This window comes from Penicillium crustosum, assembly GCF_028827405.1.
Source record: "Penicillium crustosum strain IBT 35664 chromosome Unknown utg000003l_segment0_segment0, whole genome shotgun sequence".
Classification (NCBI taxonomy): Eukaryota; Fungi; Ascomycota; class Eurotiomycetes; order Eurotiales; family Aspergillaceae; genus Penicillium; species Penicillium crustosum.
The window spans coordinates 1,082,041-1,105,771 of record NW_026623124.1 but is presented as its reverse complement, the minus strand read 5'-3'; the positions used below and the strand labels follow the sequence as shown (position 1 = coordinate 1,105,771).

General features: G+C 48.2%; 9 protein-coding genes across 9 annotated transcripts; 5 read left to right on the top strand and 4 right to left on the bottom strand.

Moving 5' to 3' along the window:
- Window positions 1-1,625: 1,625 nt before the first annotated feature.
- N7487_007465 (uncharacterized protein) lies at window positions 1,626-6,011 on the top strand (the record flags this gene model as incomplete). Its single annotated transcript, XM_056875195.1, has 3 exons — window positions 1,626-4,603; window positions 4,661-5,218; window positions 5,297-6,011. The coding sequence occupies 3 exons, from the start codon at window positions 1,626-1,628 to the stop codon at window positions 6,009-6,011; spliced, it is 4,251 nt and encodes a 1,416-aa protein (XP_056727383.1).
- A 360-nt stretch (window positions 6,012-6,371) lies between these two features.
- On the top strand, window positions 6,372-7,971 carry she9 (putative mitochondrion biogenesis protein (She9); the record flags this gene model as incomplete). Its single annotated transcript, XM_056875194.1, has 2 exons — window positions 6,372-7,035; window positions 7,109-7,971. The coding sequence occupies 2 exons, from the start codon at window positions 6,372-6,374 to the stop codon at window positions 7,969-7,971; spliced, it is 1,527 nt and encodes a 508-aa protein (XP_056727382.1).
- A 640-nt stretch (window positions 7,972-8,611) lies between these two features.
- Window positions 8,612-9,603, bottom strand: rip1 (ubiquinol--cytochrome-c reductase catalytic subunit RIP1; the record flags this gene model as incomplete). Its single annotated transcript, XM_056875193.1, has 4 exons — window positions 8,612-8,793; window positions 8,854-9,004; window positions 9,080-9,168; window positions 9,312-9,603. The coding sequence occupies 4 exons, from the start codon at window positions 9,601-9,603 to the stop codon at window positions 8,612-8,614; spliced, it is 714 nt and encodes a 237-aa protein (XP_056727381.1).
- Window positions 9,604-9,917: 314 nt separating this feature from the next.
- On the bottom strand, window positions 9,918-10,779 carry N7487_007462 (histone-fold domain-containing protein). Its single transcript, XM_056875192.1, has 4 exons — window positions 10,715-10,779; window positions 10,574-10,659; window positions 10,429-10,519; window positions 9,918-10,366 (listed from the first exon to the last, which is right to left on the bottom strand). Exons 1-4 carry the CDS (start codon window positions 10,770-10,772, stop codon window positions 10,038-10,040), a joined length of 564 nt encoding a protein of 187 aa, XP_056727380.1. The 5' UTR covers window positions 10,773-10,779; the 3' UTR covers window positions 9,918-10,037.
- A 365-nt stretch (window positions 10,780-11,144) lies between these two features.
- On the top strand, window positions 11,145-14,088 carry N7487_007461 (chloride channel protein; the record flags this gene model as incomplete). The annotated part of the gene is made up of 9 exons (XM_056875191.1): window positions 11,145-11,170; window positions 11,220-11,650; window positions 11,709-11,776; window positions 11,844-12,023; window positions 12,118-12,204; window positions 12,255-12,332; window positions 12,385-12,710; window positions 12,763-13,117; window positions 13,177-14,088. 9 exons carry the CDS (start codon window positions 11,145-11,147, stop codon window positions 14,086-14,088), a joined length of 2,463 nt encoding a protein of 820 aa, XP_056727379.1.
- Window positions 14,089-16,959: 2,871 nt separating this feature from the next.
- N7487_007460 (uncharacterized protein) lies at window positions 16,960-17,199 on the top strand (the record flags this gene model as incomplete). The annotated part of the gene is given in 2 exon segments (XM_056875190.1): window positions 16,960-16,971; window positions 16,987-17,199. 2 exon segments carry the CDS (start codon window positions 16,960-16,962, stop codon window positions 17,197-17,199), a joined length of 225 nt encoding a protein of 74 aa, XP_056727378.1.
- A 1,338-nt stretch (window positions 17,200-18,537) lies between these two features.
- Window positions 18,538-19,402, bottom strand: N7487_007459 (uncharacterized protein; the record flags this gene model as incomplete). The annotated part of the gene is made up of 4 exons (XM_056875189.1): window positions 18,538-18,939; window positions 19,000-19,067; window positions 19,121-19,301; window positions 19,373-19,402. The coding sequence occupies 4 exons, from the start codon at window positions 19,400-19,402 to the stop codon at window positions 18,538-18,540; spliced, it is 681 nt and encodes a 226-aa protein (XP_056727377.1).
- Window positions 19,403-20,449: 1,047 nt separating this feature from the next.
- N7487_007458 (amidohydrolase family protein) lies at window positions 20,450-21,639 on the top strand (the record flags this gene model as incomplete). The annotated part of the gene is made up of 4 exons (XM_056875188.1): window positions 20,450-20,698; window positions 20,754-20,888; window positions 20,951-21,428; window positions 21,491-21,639. 4 exons carry the CDS (start codon window positions 20,450-20,452, stop codon window positions 21,637-21,639), a joined length of 1,011 nt encoding a protein of 336 aa, XP_056727376.1.
- A 628-nt stretch (window positions 21,640-22,267) lies between these two features.
- On the bottom strand, window positions 22,268-23,299 carry N7487_007457 (uncharacterized protein; the record flags this gene model as incomplete). The annotated part of the gene is made up of 1 exon (XM_056875187.1): window positions 22,268-23,299. One exon carries the CDS (start codon window positions 23,297-23,299, stop codon window positions 22,268-22,270), a length of 1,032 nt encoding a protein of 343 aa, XP_056727375.1.
- Window positions 23,300-23,731: the final 432 nt, after the last annotated feature.

Here is a 23,731-nt window from a genome sequence, read left to right as displayed (position 1 = left end):
TCTTCGATTGTATGTTCTTTCTAAGGCTCTGGACGCGTGATACTATACCGATACTTTCTATCCTAGCCTTGGGTGACATTTAGCACTAACTAGGCCTTTGGGTTGGCAAGTCCTAGATATAAATCATTATCAAAGCCCCACTTAAATAATTTCCACGTTGAAATGTGTTTAGTATTTTTTTGGACCCTTGTGGCATAGAATTTAGTGAAAAGCAAAGGATAGTATATTGATCTGACAATCAATATATCACTTGTACTAGAACCGAAACTAGCATTGGTATATGGCCCAGAGCACAAGTTGAGTTTTAAGAAACTAGAAAGTTGCTTGGTTCCCAAGAGTTTAGGCATTAGTTACTTCTCACTCTAACCAATTATCGGAGTTATGCCTTGCTAGATACGCAGTTCTAGTGTGTTAAATACATACCGAAGGATAGTGTATTGATTAAATGCCATTCGCGCGTGTATTTTCTCCGCATATTGCGGGAAATACTAATAAAGCTTCAGGTTTCAGCCTCCTACGTCGGCACTACCTAGGGCCGATGTTTGTTTAGCCTCACATGTGCCAAGGTAAGGCGGGTTAAGAATTGCGATGCCTAGCATTCGCTAATCTGAGATCGTCATCGAGACTAGAATTGACACCAGAGAACTAGTGTCAGCCTAGCTTCGACCACATTTCTTCTCTCATCGTTCTTTTATAGTACTATGACTGACCGGGAGTTCATATTTAAGAAAACCGACAGACTGATCCTACGTGAATGGGCCTATCTTTTGTCTCGTGAGAAAAGTACACGAACTACCAATACGGCCTCCGGCGGGATCCCCGGGCTGCGACTAAGCCTAAACAATAAATTTGAACATAACAGGAAACGCCAACGGCGCCATGTCTTACTATCCTAGTTAATTCGTAGCTAATTTGTAATCACTTCCTTAGCTATACGCTAGGCATCGAGAAACTGTACTATGATCATCTACCTGGTGGAATTAACTACCCTCCACAAATACTAAAAACCCACTAAATTCCAGGCATCTATTTCGGTACGGAGTACATCTTCCCCAGCATGAGATGCTCTTTGACTAGGCTTCACTTAGTAGGGTAACATCATAGCAAATTCACGGGGATATACGCACTGTTTTCAGGAGTATTTATTTTGTTATCTTCCACGAATCACCATGGGCTTACAGCATTGCGCGAGTCAAGCAATACAGAACAGGCAACAAGGAGAATCTTATTTAACTCATCGTATTGACCTCGAAGTGTTAGAATTTTTATACAACATATAAAGTTCTGTTCCTGTATCCACTTCCACTCTCTTCGGGCTACAGAGCCTCAATTCAACTCGATCCTGTGCCTGGCATGGAATTGTCAAGATGCATGAACGACATTTCCTTTGGTCCTGCTGTCGAAGGTTGCCGCGGAAACTTTGACTTTACGCTGAAGTTCGAAAAAATAATCCTCTCGATACTGCCGTCCGCTATTTTTATTGCATTGTCGGTCCCTCGAGGCATTTACCTCGCCCGCAGACCGATAATAGTGGGCGGCACAACCTTCCGATTTACCAAGATCGTGCGTTTTCATTCGGCTCCTACTGAACATTGGAACAACTTGACTAATATGCCTTGGAATCTATGAAGGCAACAGGGGCAATATATACAGTCTTGCAGCTTGCTCTCCTCATTATCAGCAGCATTGAACCATCTGAGCTGCATGGCTTGTCCATCACAGCCGATGTGTTAAGCTTTGTTGCGGCGATAGCCATATCCGTCCTGATTTCTCTAGAGCATTCCCGCTCACCTCGGCCCTCTATTTTGCTCAGCGCCTTTCTATCCCTGACTATCCTCTTTGATATCGCGCAAGTGCGATCCCTCTGGCTGCTGGCCCAGAGCTACAATGAGATTACCTATGTGAGGATTTTCACGGCAGCCATTGTCTGGAAGGCTGTTCTGGTCTTGTTGCAATCACTACATCTCCAGAGCTGGTTATCCTGGGACCAAAAAACGCATAGTCCCGAAGAAACCACTGGGCTATATGGACTAGGCAGCTTCTTCTGGCTCAACCCCCTCTTCCTGTCAGGATACAAAACGATTCTGAATTTGTCAGATCTTTTTCCACTTGACAATAGTGTTTCTGTGGAGACCCTACAAGCATCCTTTGGCCAGTATATCAAGCACGCCGAGTTTCACGGAGACAAATATGGCTTGACGAAAACACTTCTTCGCGCGTTGGCAGTCCCAATCCTGCTGCCAGTGGCTCCTCGCATTGCCCTGATCGGATTTACTCTATGTCAACCTTTGCTTATCGAAGCCGTTTTGAACTCGCTCGAGGAACCTCAAACCTACCTGACTACTAATAAGGGCTACGGTTTGATTGGTGCTACGATCCTGGTCTACATAGGAATGCCACTTGCTACTGCTCTTTATTGGTATCTGCATGAACGAGCTTTGTTCATGTCACGGGCACTTTTGGTCTCTGCGATATATGACAAGACGATAAAGGCAAAGACTTCGGCCGCGGACGACTCGGCCGCTGTTACGCTTATGAGCAGCGATGTCGAAAGGATCAGGATGGGTCTCATGCAGCTTCACGAGTTCTGGGCAAATCCTATCCAGGTAGCTATTGTGTGTTGGTTACTTCAGCGCCAGCTTGGCACGGCATTTGTGGCTCCTGTGGTCGTCGTCCTTATTTGCATTGTCGCCTCAACTGTCCTAATGCGTTTTATTGGCCCGAGGCAAATGGCTTGGATGAAAAGCATCCAGAGGCGGGTCGGCCACACAGCGAATGTCATTGGTAATATGAAACATTTGAAGATATCGGGGCTCACCGCACCCGTTGAAGAGTCAATTCAAAGGCTGCGTCTTGAAGAGTTGAAGGCTGGAGGCCACTTCCGTGCTTTTCTCGTGGGTTCTGTGGGAATTGGATTCACGCCAGTTCTCTTGGGCCCTATCTTTGCATTCGCTCTCTCATCTCGCGAACTGAATGTTACGACTATATTCACGTCACTGTCATATCTCCAGCTTCTCTCAGGACCATTGTCATTGCTATTTCAAGTTCTTCCTCAGTTGCTTGCGGCGTTTTCGTGCCTGACACGAATTCAAGCGTTCCTTGAGAAAGAGCCTAGGGAAGACTTCCGTCAAATTTTGGGAACAAATGCATTGTCCAAGAAAGAGCATTCGAGTGAAAAATTGCCATCGAGCGTAGAGATCAAAAACGCAGACTTTGGCTGGGAAAAGGATGTCTCGACTTTGAAGAACATCAATGTTTCCATGTCCCAGGGATTGAATATGGTTATTGGTCCCGTTGCCTCTGGGAAGTCGACGTTATGCAAAGCTTTGCTTGGAGAAACTCCCATTGCATCTGGAGAAGTTCTCATAAGAACCAAATATCACAGGATCGGATACTGCGATCAAGTTTCCTTCCTCCCCAACGAAACCATCAGGGACACCATCATAGGCTTCTCAAATTTTGACGAGGAAAGATATGCCAATGTTATCGAAGCAACAATGCTCTCTCAGGACCTGCCTCTTCTCTCTAAAGGAGACCAAACCAAGATCGGCAGTGACGGACTCGCTCTCAGTGGTGGACAGAAACAGCGAATCTCACTTGCCAGAGCATTGTATCTCCAATGCGATGTGCTTATTCTTGACGATGCCCTTGGTGGACTAGACTCCAACACAGAAGAACACATCTTCCATAATGTTTTTGGACCTTCAGGAATCCTCAAGGCAAGAGAGGCAGTTGTGATACTTTGTACAAACGCCATCCGACACCTCCCATCAGCCGATTATATCGTTGCACTGGGAACTGACGGCACCGTCGTGGAACAAGGTCGTTTCCCTGATCTTGTTGCGAATCACCAATACGTTCATAGCCTTGGAGTCCAGGCTGACGCCAACGGTATATCCCACCCAACAACAATACCCAAGATACCACAGCCCGGGATTGAGATTCAAACGAAGTCGGGCCAGGCAAGCACTGCCGACGATGAAGCATCCGTTGCCGAAACCGATGACAAGAAATCGAGCAGAAAACTGGGTGACCTTTCCATCTTCGCACACTACTGCCGGAGCATTGGTACTTTCTGGCTCAGCAGCTTCTTCTTGATTGGTCTTCTTTGCGGATTCTTTTACAACTTCCCTACGATCTGGCTAAGCTACTGGGGCACAGATTCTTTCACTCGATCAAAATCTTTCTACATTGGTATATACGCTTTTTTCCAATGTCTGGCCTTAACTACAGTCATCAGCGAGGCAGCCATCGGCATGATATTAATCATTCGCAACGCTGGGTCACGTCTACACGAGGCAGCATTGCGAACAGTTATTTCCGCGCCGCTGCGTTTCTTCTCCCAGACAGACACGGGAATTGTCACAAATCTGTTCTCCCAGGATATGACGCTTCTTGATGGCGAGCTTCCACAGGCTTTGATCAATACGTCCCTACAAACCTGGATCGCGGTAGGTGGGGCGGCAGTTGTTGCAACATCGTCTCCCTATATTCTCGTCGCTTATCCCTTCATTGTGGTGATTCTTTACGGCGTTCAGAGATTCTATCTCCGCACATCTCGCCAACTTCGGCTGTTGGATCTAGAGGCAAAAAGCCCGCTTTAGTATGTCTCCATTGTTACTGTATTATGGTATCCTTTACTAATTCTTAATGTCTCTAGCACGCACTTCTTGGATACGATCAAAGGCGCAGCCACCCTGCGAGCTTTTGGTTGGATAGAGGACTCCGTCTCTGTAAACCATGCTCTTTTAGACACCTCGCAACGCCCTGCTTACCAGTTGAGCATGATACAGCGATGGCTGTCCTTTGTGCTCGACATGGTCGTGGCGGTTATTGCATTGTTAGTGGTCACTCTTACTACTCAACTTCGTCCCAGCACTGGCTTCACCGGTGCGAGTTTGGTGTCAATTATGACCCTTGGGAAAACTTTGGCTACTCTGGTGCAAATGTATACGTTGCTGGAGACCTCAATTGGAGCCGTCTCCCGCTTAAAGTCTTTTAGCGACAATACTGTTCCGGAAGATCTACCTGGCGAGGATGGCATTCCCCCAACTGCATGGCCAGTGAAAGGCAGGATCGAAGTCAAAAATATGTCTGCATCATACGGCGGTGCCGAATCAACCGAGAAGTCGGAAGGCTCGGACAAGCTTGCGCTTCGAGATCTTACATTCACAATTGAAGGGGGACAAAAAGTAGCAATTTGCGGAAGAACAGGAAGGTGAGTCTGAAACGATCTTTAAGCAGATATATTCATCGGTGTTCATTAGTGCTTAAAACTGACGGTTACTTTTAACAGCGGTAAATCCTCTATCATTCTCCTCCTACTACGCCTCTTAGAGCCACTTCTTCCATGCACTGGCGAACTCACCATTGACGATGTCTCACTCCTGACAATCGACCGCTCCACCTTGCGCCTGCGGATTATCGCAGTGCCCCAAGATTCAACATTCTTCCCCGACGGCACTCCCTTCCTCAAAAACCTCGACCCATTCAATGTTGCGAACGAGGAGGAGTGCCAGGCAGTGCTCGAAATGACAGGGTTATGGGCCCTGGTATCTGAGCGCGGAGGGCTCACCGCCGGACTGAGTGCCGATGGGCTTAGCCATGGCCAGAAGCAGCTGTTCAACCTGGCAAGGGCGGTCCTGCGTCGGCGTGTTCATGCTCGCCATCTAAATACCGAAATTGGGGATGCTTACATCAAGTCGCGCACTTCCGCAACTGAGGCTCCGGGTGACACTGGTGTCCTTATCCTGGACGAGGTCAACCGTGGTGTTGATATGGCGACGCAGAAGACCATGCAGGATATTATACAGCGTGAGTTTGCAGGATACACTGTTGTTATGGTCAGTCATGGGCTCGATATGGTTATGGATTTCGATAAGGTTTTTGTTATGGATGAAGGTAGGCTCGTGGAGGAGGGCAAGCCGATTCAATTGGTTGACGAGGTGGACAGTCGGTTTAGAGAGCTGTGGATGGTTGGAAAGCATGAAGTTCCCTCGGCAGTTGAGTAGTTTGATCAGACCTATATTATTTGTTCTCAGTATGTCTCTGCTCTTGTTACATAGTTTCTTTCCCTTTGTTATATATATATATATATATATTTTTTTTTTTCCCTAGTGCTTCAAGATTTTTACTGCTTGTTGTGTTTCTTTGTAGCCGGAGCTATGGATGTCGGTGGCATGAGGAAGTGGGAGAACCCAGGAAAAACCATTTCACTAATATGTCAGAACATTAAATGCAATTACTCAAATATGTATATACTACATATGTATACAATAGGACATTTCAAGATTATATTCATAGAAACATGCGAAACGTGCTACACTAACAGCAATCTGATAAGGCTATCCGAGGCCAAGTCCCGTCCCGAGATGATCCTAGTTCTCTTTCGCACCACCACCACCTCCTGCCACAACCCTGTGGCCCTCGTTTTGGCCATGCAGTCTATGCCACAGCTGCTTAGGCAATCTTTCCGGTCAAGCCTCCAACTCACAAGCACCTCCTCCCCAGTACGAGCGCACTTCCGCCCTGCATTCTCCGTCACCAGATCGACTCCGCGGAGCTTCTCCGCCTGCGTACAATGTCAATTCCGCCGACAGCTGGGCTTATATTCGGCCTTCAATGACCGAGAGAAGTTCTCCGCTGATACGGAGAGGTTAATCAGGGAAAAGGAGAAGGAACTGGCTGATTTGGAGCTCGCCTCGCGCGACCCGGCCCCGATCCCAGGTGTGGAGGCGGGCAGTTCCCTCGATTCCGTACCTCCTGTGACAGAAACCAATGAGACCACCGCACAACCACAAACAAAGGAGAACGAAAAGGACCAGTCAGCTTCGGCTGAGGAAGATGTTAGTTCCGCTGGTGCAAACAGCGGGGGCCTGCCCTCGTACCTGGAAAGCCGTCGGTCAAAATGGTCCAAGCAATTCAGCACAATGATGGACAATGTGCAATCCAATGTCTTTGTAGCGGGTCAGCGTTTAAACGACCTGACTGGATATTCCAGCATTGAAGCTCTGAAGAACGATATCCAGTTCCACGGTATGTAGCATACGACCACCGCCCAAACCCCAACCCGCTCAATCCCAGGTACTAATCCTGCCCAATCATCCAGAGAACCGACTCCGCACCGCCCGATTGAAGGTCAAGCAAGCCAAAGAAGAGTACGCCGCAGCAATTAACCGCCGCTCAACCTCCCAACGCGAAGTAAACGAGCTCCTCCAACGCAAGCACGCCTGGTCCTCAACAGACCTGGAGCGATTCACTCTCCTCTACCGCAACGACCACACAAACGAGGTTGCCGAGACCGAAACCTCGCAAGCTCTATCAGCCGCAGAGCGCGAAGCCGAGGAGGCAGCCGGACAACTGAGCAAGAGCATCCTCTCCCGATACCACGAGGAGCAAGTCTGGTCTGACAAGATCCGCCGCATGTCGACATGGGGAACATGGGGTTTGATGGGCATGAACGTCCTACTATTCCTTGTCTTCCAGATCCTCGTGGAGCCGTGGCGTCGGAAGCGACTCGTCAAGGGATTCGAGGACAAGGTTGTTGAAGCATTAGAGAAAGAGAAGATCCTGAATCGGGCCATGTTTGCCGAGAACGCTGTTTCGATCTCGGCGTTGCCGAATACCACCATCCTCCCCGAGGTCATTGATTCTACCGACGAGAACCTGGTCGAGACCGCTCCTTCTCTTTTGATTGAGCCGAAGCTTGTTAAGCTGGAGACAGATGCAGCCACTACGGGGTCTGTCATCTCGGTGACTGACGCTAATGCATCCCAGTCTCTCCAGACTCGTCTCGCGAACATTACTGCGCCGGTTCTGTCGCTCGAGTACTGGAAGCAGGTGGTTGGCGAGTTCTTCAGTGACCGCAGCATTGCTGCCTCCCAATACGATCTCACTACTGTGGCTCTTCAGAGTGCGGCAGCTGGTGCAGCTGTGACGGGCCTACTTCTCGCCCTGATCGGATCTCGGTAAAAGAATCATTCCCTTTGAGCATGTTATATTGCATTACCAGCGAGAACTCAACATCTGGTTCATGTTTGGTCTTTTTGGATAATAACTTGCCCTTTTGCTTGGGGTGGTTATACTTGTACATACAATTGAGAAAAATAGATAAGCAGTTGGATATAACCTTGGAATTGAATTTAGTGTACGACTACTTGAGCGTTGTCTGGATATATATCAAAACACCGAAGCATTGGTGTTAATTGTGGCTATTACAAAAAGAATTAAAGAAGCGTTGATCTAGAACAAAGGAAATAACATGACTAGGTGATACACTAAACAAAGAACATATGTACTTAAGGAGACCATAGGATATCCTCTGAACTCCACAGCTCGTGTGTTTGCCATGGAGAAAGATCAAGATCCAGGAAGATAGGAACAAAGGAAGAAAGAGGCTCATTTTTTTGTCCATATTAAAACACAGGTCTCTTAATCTTGACAAGACACACGGCCGCTCTGTCTAAAAAAGGGGAAAAACAACACACACAAGCACAAGCACATACACAGATAGATAGGACACATAATCCATCCATCTTTATCTCATCGACACTTCTAATGAGACAGTCCGCCCGTTGGCGGCGATCAAAAAAAGGGTGTATTCGAAATTCGCTTAACCGATAACCAGGGTCTCCTCCTCGGGGAAGCTGTAGGTGGGGACCTCCAAGTTAAGAGGGGCAGGGCCTCTGCGAATGCGACCGGAGATATCGTAGTGGGAACCGTGGCAGGGGCAGAACCAGCCGCCGTAGTCACCGGCCTCACCGATGGGGACACAACCCAAGTGGGTGCAGACACCTGTAGAGGGAGAAGGAGAGTTAGAATGTTGGGAGGTTTGCCAATCGCAGGTTTACTTACCGAGCATGACGAGCCACTCGGGACGCTGGACGCGGTCCTCATCGGGCTGGGGGTCACGGAGACCCTCCCACTTGGCCTCACGGGCCTCATCGATCTCGCTCTGGGTGCGGTGACGGATGAAGACGGGCTTACCACGCCACTTGATGATGACCTGTTGGAAAGGGTGTTAGATAGGGATACTGGGTACTGGAATGTGTCGAATGAGGTGGCGAATGGAAACACGTACGTTCTTGCCCTCAGGGATGGCACCGAGAGAGATCTCGACCTTGGCCTGGGCCAGGACATCGGCGGAGGCGGACATGTTGACCAGGAAATCTGGAGAGAAAGGAATAACATCAGTCGTGTGTTCAAAGTCGCCCGAATTTCCCGATAATTCAACAATCTTGTTCAATCCCTTGTATTCCATGCCAATGTTGTTTCCCATCTCTTTCTGATTCGAGGAGTTCGCAAAAACCTACCCTGAACAGTGGCCTTGGCACCGACAGCGCTTGCCAGACCGAGGGAGCCGGCCATGAAGTAGGAGAAGACCTGGTTGGAGCGGGGCGACTTGTTGGACTTGTACTTGCTGAAGTTGGGGATCTTCAGGGTCGAGCCACGCTCGTTAGCGCTGGCGAAGGGAGATTCGAAGGACGACTTCGCATCGGCAACTCCCCTCCGCTGCTGGCAGGAGGTGACGGCGGCGCGGGAAGTGGGCAGCTGCTGCCGAGCGACGGTGCGCAGCAGAGTGCTGGAAGCGGAGGAGAGCGACATTGTGAGGGCAATTGACCACGGAGGGAATTGAGCCGCGAGTTGTGGAGAGCGAGGTGAGGATGGAGGGTGGATGAAGTCGGAAGTTGAGGTTGGAGCCAGAGCTTTCGCTAGCGATCGGAATCACGGGGCCTGTCATTGGCTGATCAGTTCCCGTTCACTCCCTAACAAGAAAAACATTCTTACTTCTATACTATTTGTATATAAGTTATATTTAAACGTATTTAAACTTATTTCTATTGATGATATTGTTTAATTATTGCTTATGTTTTAAAACTGACTCGTCAATTGTATACTATCTCCTTTTCTTTTCTGTCAATATCTAACCCGACCCAATGCGACCATACAAATCCCAAAACCAATGCGCAGGGAAACCCATCAGAAAACTCCTATGCAAATAACAAAATTCAAAAAGCAAAAAGGACACTATAGAGCAATCAATCTTGCATCTCCACATCATGGTCATGGGTGGCCACGGGCTCGACTGTTCGGTCCGCAATCAACGCGCTTACAGGGACCATAGGCCGAGGAACCGACGGAGATGTTGCCTTCGAGTCTTCTCTTTGTGGGGTGGCATCTCCCGTAGCTGTGCCATTTTCTGGTGCCGGAGGTGCACCAGTACCGTTGAGAGTACGCTGGCCCTTCTCCATGGCGCCTTGATTCGCCGCATCCTTCGCCTTCTTTTCTTTGAATTGTTTGTAGGTCGTAGTCTTAGGGATCACGTCGGAAAGGAACTCGAGATTGTCGGTGTGTGATACCGCCGAAGCTATTGCAGGTTAATATGCTGTTTGACTCTTGCCAACTATAGGCATGATAGGCATCACCAACCAAGATCTTTGTACTGGACGGTCTTGCGTGGTTTTCGCTCAGATTTGACCACGTTGTGCCCTTGCTCAGCAAGATATTGGATGAACATCTCCTAAATCTAGTATTAGCCGGTGTGCGAGTCATGGAGGTAGAGGGTTTGGCGTACGGTAGCCATGGCGATAACGAAGGTTGCGTTGTTCGAACATTGTACGATATCCTCGTCCAACTGGATAATCTTCTTGATTCGAGCAACTATAGAAACGTGTTAGTATGCCGCCTTAAAGTAATAGTAGTGTCTGGGGCGTACTCGGAAGTGCGCTCTGTCCGGTGATCTCATCCGGCTCTCCCACGGTTTTTGGAGCCATGATGTTTAATTCTGGTGGGATAAAGTATTGGCCGAACAAAAGTATACAATTTGCAGTATGCGCTAGTCCAATATTCCCGTTGTAGACGTAAGTGGGCGCGAGCGTGGAGTCGAGGAAGAGTAAAACGCGTGGCCGCGTTATCTCAGGAGGCTCCCCGTTATCGATCCATGGATACTTGGCGACTTCGCTTTGTCACATCATCTACTTTCAAGACCTCTATTCACCTCTTCTGAATTGTCGCCTATAGAGGTGTTGAACAGAAGCACCTCAGAGGGATCTGACTTCAAATCTGGCGAGTTCGTCCTCTCGCAGCGAATTGCGACGTCCATCGCGGACACAAGAACAGATCATCGAGCCAACCTTAAATCGATTATGCTGACCCTACCCCCTCGATCAATGTTATGACCTCTCCACGCCTCTCCCCGGCCTTTGATAGGTCCCTTTCAGTTTCACGAGAGCGACGCAGCTCCCGAAGGCCATCTGGTCGTTCTATTCCCCCATCGACCAACAAGCCGATTCCGACAACCAAGAAGCACCCGCCATTTCAGAGGAGATCAGTGGGATCAAGCGCTATGAAGATTTTACCACAATAGACTGGGTTCAAGATGCTGTCTACGAGCAGTCACGGCGGCGCGCGAAACGGCGCAGCGGCACTAGATTCTGGGATCAGGAAGGCATTTTGGGCTGGAGACGGAAAATGTACGAGTCATACGATGCAGGCCAAGCATGGCTTGTTGTTACGCTTGTGGGAATGGCAATTGGATTAAACTCAGCTTTGCTCAATATCATCACGGAATGGCTCTCTGATATTAAGCTGGGCCATTGTACTACCGCATTCTATCTCAACGAGTCTTTCTGCTGCTGGGGCGCTGAGAATGGTATGTTCAGTAGGTTGTACAGCAAAATCATTATAAACTAACCCTTTCCCTTTGATAGGCTGCCCTGAGTGGAAACATTGGACTTCATTTTGGCTGTTCAATTATGTTTTCTATTTCTTTGGCGCGGTAAGACCTATGCCCGACTAATTAATACTTGAGAGATTATGAATCCATAGGCTAATTTGCGAGGTAGTTACTACTTTCATCCATCGCCGCAGTCCTGGTCAAATCATTTGCGCCGTATGCCGCAGGCTCTGGTATCTCAGAGATCAAATGCATTATTGCTGGCTTCGTCATGAAGGGTTTCCTAGGTGCTTGGACTCTTCTAATCAAGTCGATTGCCCTTCCACTGGCTATTGCGTCGGGTTTGTCTGTTGGCAAAGAGGGGCCCTAGTGTGCATTTTGCCGTGTGTACCGGAAACGTGATATCACGGTTCTTTGGTAAATACAAACAAAATGCATCAAAGACGAGAGAAATCTTGACTGCCTCGGCGGCAGCTGGTGTGGCTGTCGCTTTTGGCAGTCCAATTGGAGGCGTGCTGTTCTCTCTAGAGGTGAGTTCAATAGCGCGCTACCTCATGGGACGAAAGCTGACAGTAATTAGGAAATGGCAAACTATTTCCCCCTCAAGACTCTTTGGCGCAGTTATTTCTGTGCCTTGGTCGCAACGAGTGTGCTGGCGGTACGTTCCCCATATTGTCAATTGATTCTGGACCATACCTGATCCATTATAGGCTGTCAATCCTTTCAGAACTGGTCAATTGGTCATGTTCCAAGTGGAGTATGATCGCACATGGCACTTTTTCGAGCTCCTCTTCTTTATTGGCCTCGGTGTCTTCGGTGGACTTTACGGCGCATTCGTAATGAAATGGAACCTTCGAATGGCTGCCTTCCGCAAGAAATACCTTTCACAGTGGCCCATAACCGAGTCAGTTGTTCTCGCGGGACTCACTGCGATCCTGTGCTATCCCAACATGTTTCTGAAGATCAACATGACCGCAATGATGGAGATCTTATTCCGCGAATGTGAAGGTGGCCATGACTACGAAGGACTATGCGAGTACGAACACACCCCTCTATAGGCATGAGAGGACACTACTGATTTATTGCAGATCCAAGAACCGATGGCCGATGGTCTTCTCACTAGCTATTGCGACTGTTCTTCGCACTGGCCTGGTAATTATTTCCTACGGCTGCAAGGTACCAGCTGGTATCTTCGTGCCTTCGATGGCCGTCGGGGCTTCGTTCGGCCGCATGGTTGGAATCATGGTACAGGCATTATATGAATCATTCCCGCAATCGGCATTCTTTGCTTCGTGTGACCCAGATGTTCCTTGCATTACGCCGGGAACATATGCGTTCCTGGGAGCTGGGGCAGCCCTTAGTGGAATCATGCATCTGACCATCTCTGTAACGGTCATTATGTTCGAGCTGACTGGCGCACTGACCTACATTCTACCGACCATGGTAAGTCTTCATTCCAAATGGCATTTTTTTCGTTTGACCACACTGACATTCTTGTACAGATCGTGGTAGGCGTCACCAAAGCCGTTGGTGACCGATTCGGCAGCGGCGGTATCGCCGATCGAATGATTTGGTTCAACGGGTTCCCATTCCTAGACAACAAAGAAGACCACGTCTTCAACGTACCTGTATCCCACGCAATGACCACAGGCCCGCTCTCGGTGCCAGCATCGGATTTCCCCGTACGCGAAGCAGAACATCTCCTAAACGACAACAAGTTCCAAGGCTTCCCCGTCGTGGAAGACCGCACTTCCAAAACCCTAGTCGGATACATCGGCCGAACCGAACTCCGATATGCTATCGACCGCGCCCGCAGCCAAGGCATGGTCGCGCCAAACGCCCGGTGTGTATTCACCAAAGACGCAGCTGATGCAGCCATTGCGCGCAGGGCATCCGTCTCGCACCACGCTCGGTCAGATACATTCGATGCAATCGAGCAGAGCGCTGGAGCATCTTTCGTCGATTTCTCACGATATGTCGACCACACACCGCTGACCGTTCACCCGCGCCATCCTCTCGAAACGGTCATGGAGATTTTCAAGAAGATGGGCCCGCGCGTTATTCTCGTCGAGCACCGCGGTAAACTCACCGGCTTGGTTACTGTCAAGGACTGCTTGAAGTATCAGTTCAAGGTCGAAGCCGAGGAACATACTCTGGCAGCGACGAGTTCTTCTGAATTCGGTGCGCTTGGTGGACATCTGAATAACCCTGCTCCTGAAACACTGGAAGACCGCTTGTGGCGGCTCATTCAGAATGTCGCTGGGTTTGTGTCTGGTAAGGTCTCTCGCCGGCCGGTCCGGCCGCGTGACCGCACTGTACCTAGGCAATCGGAGCCGGCGGATACCACAGCAGGCAGGGATGATGATGCAGCGGTAGAATTGGAGGATAGAGAGGATCGGCCGATGATCCCATGAAAAGCGGGATCGCTACGTTGCTATGTTCGTACGTTACCTTACGTTAATTGACAGATGATTGCTACATATCAAGCGTTGCTCGTCCATCTATTTCCCCATTGCAAGCTCCAATATGTTCAAGCCGACAGAGGCAAGAGTTGGAATTCCGTATATCTCACCAGAGTAAAAGGTGCCCAATAAATCTACACTGACTAACCCTATCACACCTTACTCCCGTTTAACTTTATACGGAGGTTACTGCAACTAGGATGGTTTAACTCGGAACTATGAACTACGTCCTAGGAACAAGATATCATGTTTGCTAGTATCGTTTGTTTGTTTTTGGATTTTCAAGGCAGAAGTTGCTGTGTAGTTCGATGAGGTGAGTCAGAAAAAATGGTAAAATGTATTCATCTCAAGGCAAGTGAGGTGCATGATATCATCCCCTTCTCTAAGCCATATCTCCACTAATGCCCCCTTGGATCGCAATTGTCAAGGCAATTCTGGCGAATGTATCCACGCCCTGTGCACTGGAAACCAACTATACGTTCGTGCTGTAGTCTTGGCATGATTCTACGTAGTATATTGCGACCGTTGATGGTGAGTCGCACGCCGTCCATCCTTTTATTCGGAAGGTGGTCACGTAGGACATCGCTCAAGTTTGTGATCAAAAGGTATTGAGTTGTCTCCCGATTTGTGTCGATCTTCCTGACGATCTCCTCAACCATCCTGGCTAGAGTCAAACGGTCGATCTCCCTTTGGATTTGTTCAACTTTTGGGTTATTCGCCGCCGCGTTCGGGGAGTCAAACGTTCAGCGTCATCGGGAATATGGAAGTCCGATTCTAGGGAGGGAAGACTGATGTGGGAATCACGTTCAGAGAAATCGCGAGGGGGTTCGGACATTGAAATTTCGTAATGTGAAGTTCGTAGCAGGCGGACAGCTAAGAGGTCACAGGCGGGTGAAGTAGATGGGGGTGACATGACTGCGGTATGCTTGTTGTGGATCTCCCTTCGCGGATTAGAGAAAGCTGCTACAGCTTCCCTCGGTGATGTATCGATTCTTCAGCAGCCTCCATTAACATTCAGGTCATGTTGATAAGAATGTTCCGAAATCTCCAAGCACGATACGGCCAGCGTGCTTAGGTGCGCTACGGGCCGTATTCCTGCATTTCGTTGTGGATGGATCGGATGTTCATGTGGATTCTTCAGCAAACCCTACACTGGGTATCTTGCGATTCATTTCCGTCCAATCGTCCAAATTATTTGTTCTAAGTTCCATACTTGACTGGTTGGATTGCCAACCAACAAATCATCATTTCGGCGGTCTCTTGCCATAGAACTTCTGTACTTGACCGAGATTCATCGGTCCAGGCTTCTAGGTCCACTCGCACTCGCATTCTGGCGAGTGGTGTGAACGACAATGACAGAGTGATATGGTCGCCATGGCGCGTTTCTTATATTCGAGTTCCTCTGTCACCACTAGGCATCTTGACATAACTGAGGATATGATTCCGAGACAATGACTTCAAGGGGTAGGGGGAACTTCCCTCAATCTCGATCCCAGACATCTGTTAAGCTCTTTGCTCCAAATCTCCCTTGATTTCTTGGTGATAGGTGGGGGGCTCTATGCACGCCTAGAGACCATGTCATTTCCGGTACATCCTCTATCCGAGGACTTTTGGCAATGTACCCCCAGCATCCCATAAACATGGGATGCGTGGAGCCTTGCCCAGGACGGCTATGGAGGAAGTCAGAAGGTGACTGTAAGCACGATAAGTAAGAAAATGACACAATAATCAACGTGATTTCACTCACCGGATGGCCTGTTTTCTCCTTTGGCCCGAATAGGGTATATCAGGTATGAGGGTGAGCCTTGAGATGGTCCTTTCAAAAAGAACGGGATCTCTAACTTGAGTGTGTGAGGTAAAAAGTGAAAAGTACGGGATCAAGAGGGAAAGAGAAAATATCGACCTTGAACCGTCCAGAAGTGGTCAAAATCAGGAAAGTGCATGTCTCCAATCCTCGTGACCAGGTACAATCCAGTCCAACATACCATCCAATAACTTACCTTCTCACTACCCTCATCACCTCCAACTGTGACTCATCCAATGATAAAAAGGATACCTGCCATGCTCTTCGGATCACCAAAATAAACACCAACAAGGCTCTTGCCACCTGAACAGTGAACAAGGAAAGGGCACACGGAAAGGATCGTGATATTGGAGGGGCTCGGATACAAAGGTCAACGACCTTGATAACCATCACCGAGATACCACCAATATGTTCGCCATTAGCTGGGTCCACAATCAGCGCGTAGCGAAAAACCAAACCAACCCCGTTATACCCGGGCGGAGTTGGAGATCGTCCCTTATGGGCGCGAGTTTCTTGTGGAGACTCTTCATGATTCTCGTTGCATTTCCATACACTACCAGATCTCCATTGGTGGGGTTGGCCTTTGCTGCACAATCTGCCGAGACATCATGGGAATATATTCAATTCCACCGTGTCTCACTGTGTCTGCACTGCATTGGAGAGCTAGCGTTCTCCTAATATCATCTGATCCTCATGGGAGCAACTTCAGAGACGTTATTGAAGCCCACAATAAGCTACGAAAACTTGCCAAAGCCATGGACATCCCAAGGGGAGACAGCAAGCCAAGTTATACCGCTTTGTCTCTTGTGCTCTCATAGCCTCGTTGATGGAGTGAAGAAATGCCAGCTTGTGGAAATTGCCACTGGGGCAAACTAGGGAGCATGATGCCCAGGCCAGGCTTTATTCGTCTGAATGACGAAAATCCGTATGAACATGTTCCTCTGCCGGACCGGTATATTGGAATGAATATTGGGTATGGGCCAAAACCGCCATCGCCATATTCATGAACATGTACTAATATGTGCACATCAGTATGTCTTTCCTAGTCATCTTTGACCCTGACTGCCTTCTACGTGGAGCCTGAACCGTCGAAATCCGAGGAGATAGATGGCCCGGTCCCATCTCCTTCCGATCACTTCAGCCAAGTGTGCAACCCGGAAATGGACGGCTCTGCTACCATGTCTCCTCTTCTCTTGCCTGAAAAGGAATCAAACATGAGGAACCAAGCACGAGTGGCCATCGGACAAGCAGAAGAGTGACGACGCAGAGGCTTCTGAAAAGCCTAGGAAATCACCGTTATGAGATTCCAAGTGCAATAACCGCCTGATGCAATTCGAGAACAGCGACTAAAGCCACGGTCAACAAGGTTCAGAGGCCGAGCGACTTCAAATGCTTTGAGCACCAGTATCATAATGTCTCGGACGTTCTTGGATTGAGCACCAACGTTGAACGCCAAGTAAAGTTGGTAGGAAACTCAAAGTCCCTTGGGATGTTGGGTTGTTCGATGAGCCGCATATACGTACATAGCTTCTGTTGTCAATACCGAGCGCCTCGAACACAATGGACCATCACCAAACCGGAGGATCATAGTCGTCATCATATCCCCCCTCACCTCCGCGAGCTATCATCCGAGGCTATCACCGTAGGCGAGGGATGGGAGTACACGCGACATTCATTGTTGTCTCATTCTGGTAGTAGTTCCTTCTCTTTTTTCTCTTGTTTTCCCAAAGTGAGTGAGTGCTGTCGATAAGTACAAATATAGTCGACATGTTCTATAGTGGCTCTTGAAACTAAATTGAGCAATGCACACAGAGTAACTCTTCTTATAGGTCTAATTCTCACATCACGTAGAGCATGTATTCCATGGCTTTTGTGCGACAAGGCCACGTCGTATACCGAAAGTTTGTTGATCACGTTGAGCAACAAATGGTCAGGAGGATTCGGCAAAGACGGCACCTTTTTCCTGTAAAGCGACACTGTATTGAGTCAACAGAAAGGATAAAGTTCGGAAGATAGCATAAGTTGGAGGAAAGGAGGTGCGAAGTACTAAAACTTGATGTTGGCGCGAGGGCCTTAGAAGAAATCCGTTTGACCTTCCTATTCCTTTTTCTCTTATTTTTCCCCCGAGTTCTGTCGGTATTCATACATAATATACAATTATTTTGATTCTATCCTGCTTCCCTCCAATATCTTTTGATATCATGGTTCGTTTGTATGTGTTATTGCTTTTGTAGACTCGTCATCCCCCGTATCACTTCCTTCTCTCCTCGTGAAAAGTGAGAGCGGAATACTATCTCTACGGTAGCGACGTGGAGTACTTTGACTTCGACTACCCGAAGGATAAACTCGGTGGCTGGCAGAGTGTGATTCCCCGGTGCTGCTAGGAACCAGTCTTGGAAATAGCTTGGTCATGATCGGCTTGGTTGCCGGGATGCTGGCAGCAATGATAGCGACAGCCATTTCAATTCCTGACCAAATAGATATCCCAAAGGTATCCCAGGAGGGATCCGAGCTTTGATAAAATTTCACAATATAGGCCATCCGCACGATGCTGGCTATACATGCACTGTTTTATCTAGTTAGCACTAATGCGTGTATCAAATAAAGAGCACACTTTGCACATACAAGGAGCCCAATGATAGCAAACCGGCGATGATGAATCTTTTCCCAGTTCTAAGATGAAGCCCCAGAACTGTTTTCAGTGGCAAGAGAAGAATCCAAATATCCGTCACCAGAGACAGCGCGGCAGTCGCATACCAAAACGGAATAGATGGGAAGCAGGTATAATGTTTATATTTCTGTTCGTCGTAGACAGCATCGACCGGGGAGCACTGAAAGATGGTCGCGAGGATAATTGCGACACTCATGGCTGTGACGAATGCGATTGTTGCAAGGGAGATTATTCGGATGTTAGGAAACACGCGTAGGTATAGCAGACATATTGATACCTTGATCAGACCGCTGATTAGGGTATAAATGATGTGAGTCACGTATTGAACCTATATGTCGAACATCGATTAGCTTTCTTCTTGTGATTTATGTCCCTATTTCTCCTATACCTTCGCTGTAGGCACCACATCTGCTTTGGGGACATCCCATTTGTGTCTCCCTGTGCCATACTTGACTCCTAGTCATAACATATCAGAGATGGGATGATCATATAAAGGGCAGAGGGCGTACCAAGTCCCGCGATCACCACATTCAAAATTGCGAAGATCATCGCGGCCACCATCATCCAGTCATCTACACCCAACATTTTCACAATGAAGACCCTTGAAACCACGCGAAGGCCCACAATGAGCGTCGCGACGCCTGTTATCGTGCCATTGATGATCAGCAATAGGGGTCCACGGTTCTCAATCTAGACGGATATACAGTTAGAGAAAACCCCATGGGGAGAATGTTTCGCCTTTGGGTGGGACCTTGACTTACTTCGGATCGCGGGTGAAAGAATGTCTCCATAATACGTCGATGTCCGACTCAAAGTGAGGAGAAAGGGCACGAACTAAACCGCCATGGAAGCCCCATATTAAACGGTCTCTATACCAGAAAAATTTAAGGGATTTTTTCCAGCTGTCGGGATAAATAGTATATTGGCGACTGGGGTGCAATCGCTGACATGGCTAGGTCAATGACGTTACAGAAGTCCGTTCTCATTGTAGAAATATTATTCCGCCGGGTCCTAACTCCCCCCGGAACTTAAAATTAACTTCATACGGAGAACGGAGTATATACCACTTTTATAACTATGGCGTATTCTATTGCAATTTAACTACGGAGTATACTAAAGGAGGATCCCATGTGATATGATTCGATGTACCCAGGCATAGCGATAGCCTTGTATTAAATGCCTTAGTTCGAATGGATCCGTACAAGGTATGTAGGGGTGAAATGAAATCTAGGGCCGATACAGCCCCGAAGTGAAACAATTGGTATTGCCAAGACAGAATACTTCTGGCCCCCTAAACTTGTCGCGATTACGGGGTACTCCGTAACCTAATTATTATTGCAATCTCCGTATCTCGCTTTCACCTACGGAGCACCGATCGCACTACTCCGTACGGAGTACCTAATTGACCAAGGCTTTGTCAGTGGATGTTGAGACATACCTAGACCCGGCGTTTTACCTCGGTGGAGAAGCACATTGTAAGGAGCGAATGGCGCTGTGAAGGGCTTAGAAAAAATGCGGAACTATGACTAGTCGATAATAGTTCGGGCCTGGCCTTTTAGCCTATGCCCCGGATAATATGTAGTACCCTGTCCTCGGTGCGAACTATATCTACAGGAACATGCTAGTGATAGACTTCTAATCCATATTGGTTATAGGCACCTAGAATCAAGCGGTGAAACTCCACCCTCCACGCGTCTTCCAATATAGTTTGCTGGGATGTTTAGTCCTTTGGAAATTAATGCTCCTATTAACTACCCTAGTACCTTAAACCTTGAACCTTGAATTGCTTTCTTTTTTGTTTTGCTTTACACACCTCTCGGCCTGCCAAGCACATCCTGATGCCTTCTCTTTTGCAGAAACTCCTGTTGGGAATTCCCCTGGCATGCCTAGCAACCGGCCATGCCCTCACTGATTCCGTCAGCTCGAATTACAAGATCGATGTTCACTCTCATGTCGTTCCACCCATCTGGAGGGAGGAATTGATCTCTGCAGGCTACCCAGTCAAGAATGGTACTTTGTATACAGATGGCTTCCCTGTCTCGAATTGGACACTGGATTCCCACATTACCACCATGAACAGCCTTGAGGTGAATTATTCGACAATCAGTGTCAGCGCCCCCGGCGTCTTCTTCCCTAAAAGAGGCCAAAAAGGCCAAATCTTTAGCCCGCAGAGTCAACCTCCAGCTTCATAAATACACTCGAACTTACCCAACTCGACTTGGAGCTCTCTGCCTTCTTCCTCTCCCTTACGTTGACGAGGCCGTCGAGGAGTTGAAGGTACCCTTCCACCCCTAGTAGATCATATCAAAACCTGGCCAAATCTAACTCTGAAATTGTAGTTTTGTCTAGATACCCTTGGTTTTGTCGGCGTGGGACTGTACACCAACGCCAATGGCACATATTTGGGTGACAAATCCCTCGACCCCGTCTTCTCGGCCTTGGACAAACGCAATGCCAGCGTGTTTGTCCATCCAGCCTCTCCGGAATGCACATCTGTCGCCAATGGCTGGCCCATTCCGATGACCGAGTATCCTTTTGATACCGTCCGTGCCATTGAGAACATGCTACTGACTGGTCAGCGTGCGCAATATCCGGATATCAAGATGATTTTTGCTCACGGTGGTGGCGCAATCCCCTTCCTGGCTACCCGCATCGCTGGAATGGCCTCCCTTCCCTGGTTGGGTGGGCTGTCAGTCCCTGAATCCCTGGCGCAACTCGCCGGATATTATTTTGATACCGCGGCCTCGACTTCTGCTATTCAATTGGCGGCTCTGAGGAGCTTTGTTGGCACAGATCAGATCGTGGTTGGAACTGATTGTAAGTGGACAGTACTAGTAACGTCCCCGAGATGTGCAGGTGCGGTATACTAACACGCCCAGATCCGTATGTTCCTGCCTCACAGGCATCGGCGGGATTATCCGCGATGCAGGTTAATGGTAACTTTACCACAGTGGAAATGGGTCAGATCAATAATCTGAATGCTTTGAAAATCTTCCCGCGGATTGTCAAGGCTTTGAAGCTCCACTGAGAGATGTATATTAAGCATTGCTTGTAGGTGGATAATTACTAACATAGAACACGAAAAGAGCTCGGGGCTCTTTTTAATTACTGCATTCTTGATTAGCGAGCTACTTCACATCTATAATCCATTTTTCCATTTTTTTTTCTTTGTCTGATGATGTTACCTACACGAACCCTCTGAAACAGACCGACTCCGTGGACAAAGCAGTGACGGACTATAGCAAGCAAGACACCAGATATATAGCTTCCGGACAGGCGAAATGTACTCCCGAGGCTCAGTATGTCCATGACCCTCTCAACTTTTCTGTCTTTCCCCGCCCCTCCCCCCTCCTCAGCTCATAACTTGCAATCCCAAAGAGGAGGGCTAACCTAGAACGTGGGTGGTACCAACCCCAATGCACCATATAGACCACTTCACACATATGCTAATGAAGTACATTTGATATTGTCAGTCTTTGGGGTTCCAAATTGTGCAGTGAGGTGCAGTTTTTAGTTCAGATATTTCTTACAATGATGCGCTGAAATGAAGTGAATTTGAATTTGAATTTGAATTTGAATTTGATATTGTTTACATTCACATAAGACTAAAGCAGAAAAGCAGACAGACACATAGAACAACTTCCACCCGAATCATCTTAGCGTATCTCTGCAAGCGCAGCCACTCTGTGTAAAACCTGTTGTAAAGCCGGACCAGAGTAGCTGAAGCCCTTATCCTTCGGATCAACAAAGCAGAATTGGAACGGACGACATAGTTTTTTATCCAGAGACTCCTTCTCGAGTGGGTATTCTGGGATCTTCCGAAAGCTCAGAAACTTGTTCTGTTCTATTACACTGTGGAGAACCAAACTGTCAAGATGGTACGCACCTCCACCCAACTCGCGGAGAATGGACCTCCAGCCTCCAAACTCCAGGTGTACAAAAGAGAAAGTCGCACGGCGAAGAGAACCTATGACGCTGTAAAGAAAGATCGCCAAAGCAGCCGAAGATTGGAATGACATCCGAGAGAATGTCAACTCTTGTAGTTCTGGCAAGCACCCAACCGATGAAATCTGGGCGAAAAGTGGAGCTGCTTCGCACTTCCAGCTGAAAAGGATCGCAAGTTTTCGGAGAGATTTGGCACATTGGATCATGCTCGCCATCCAATCAAGCGTATCGCGCTCGGCATCCGGAAGCGCAAGGCTCAGTTCTTTGAGGTGGGCGAAGGCTGGGATCCTAGAATTGGTGATAGGAAACAGAGTCAGGTTATCGTTGTCCCCGTGGGCCCTTCTTCTGTTTTTAATTATATCTATCGAGAAATATTCCATTCGAACGTGCTCAGTAGCTATAGCTTCGAGGACAACGCCAGTGGCCTCGTCAAGCGTGATGCCGTCGCAGCCGAGATGTGTGGTTGTATAGATTGAATTGCGCAGCTCGAAGGATTGGCAATTGGAAAATCGTTTAACCACATCTCGCCACGCTTGGATATAGGTTTCTTCTGATGTAGTATGAGGGGATAATGGTCCCAGGCAACCTTGTGAATTCCTGACGATCTCTAACTTGCGGACAGAGGGGCAAAAGATGGCGTCGTTGGCTGCTTCCTCGACCCGGGTAAGTGACTTTGGTGAAAGATCGGTCTTCAATGTGTGCACGAAAGTCTGTACGAAGTGGTGAAGGCTGCCCTGGTACATCGCTCGACAAGTGAGCCGAAAAGCGCATAGTTCGGGGGATTCGGTAAACTTGGCGATTTCCGCCAGTATTTCAACTGGGAGACTATGCATGCCTGATGAGCATCCTATTTGGATCCCCATACTGGACTGAGGAGTAGGAAACTCGATAAGATGAATTTGGATGCAAGAAATATGTGGGTTGGAAGGAGAAGAAGAATAGTTGGACAGTCGAAGATAAACAACGAAATCGTAGGGGACTTGGTAATAAAAAATAAAGGAAGTATCCGGGAAAGGAGATATTAGTATAGGATTCTTATGAAGCGAATAAGATAGAGATGGATGAAAGAAAGATAGTGAGTTTGACAAAAGAGAATAACGGTGAGTGGGAAGAAGAAGAAAAAGAACAGTTGGGAGTTGGGCAGTGGAAGTAAAACAACGAATTCGAAGCTCCGG

Coding starts and splice junctions, on each gene's coding strand:
- N7487_007462 (XM_056875192.1), bottom strand. CDS start 10,772: ATGGCTCCAAAAACCGTGGGAGAGCCGGATGAGATCACCGGACAGAGC. Junction 10,520..10,573: donor TCGTTATCGCCATGGCTACC/GTACGCCAAACC, acceptor TACTAGATTTAG/GAGATGTTCATCCAATATCT. Junction 10,367..10,428: donor CGTCCAGTACAAAGATCTTG/GTTGGTGATGCC, acceptor AACCTGCAATAG/CTTCGGCGGTATCACACACC.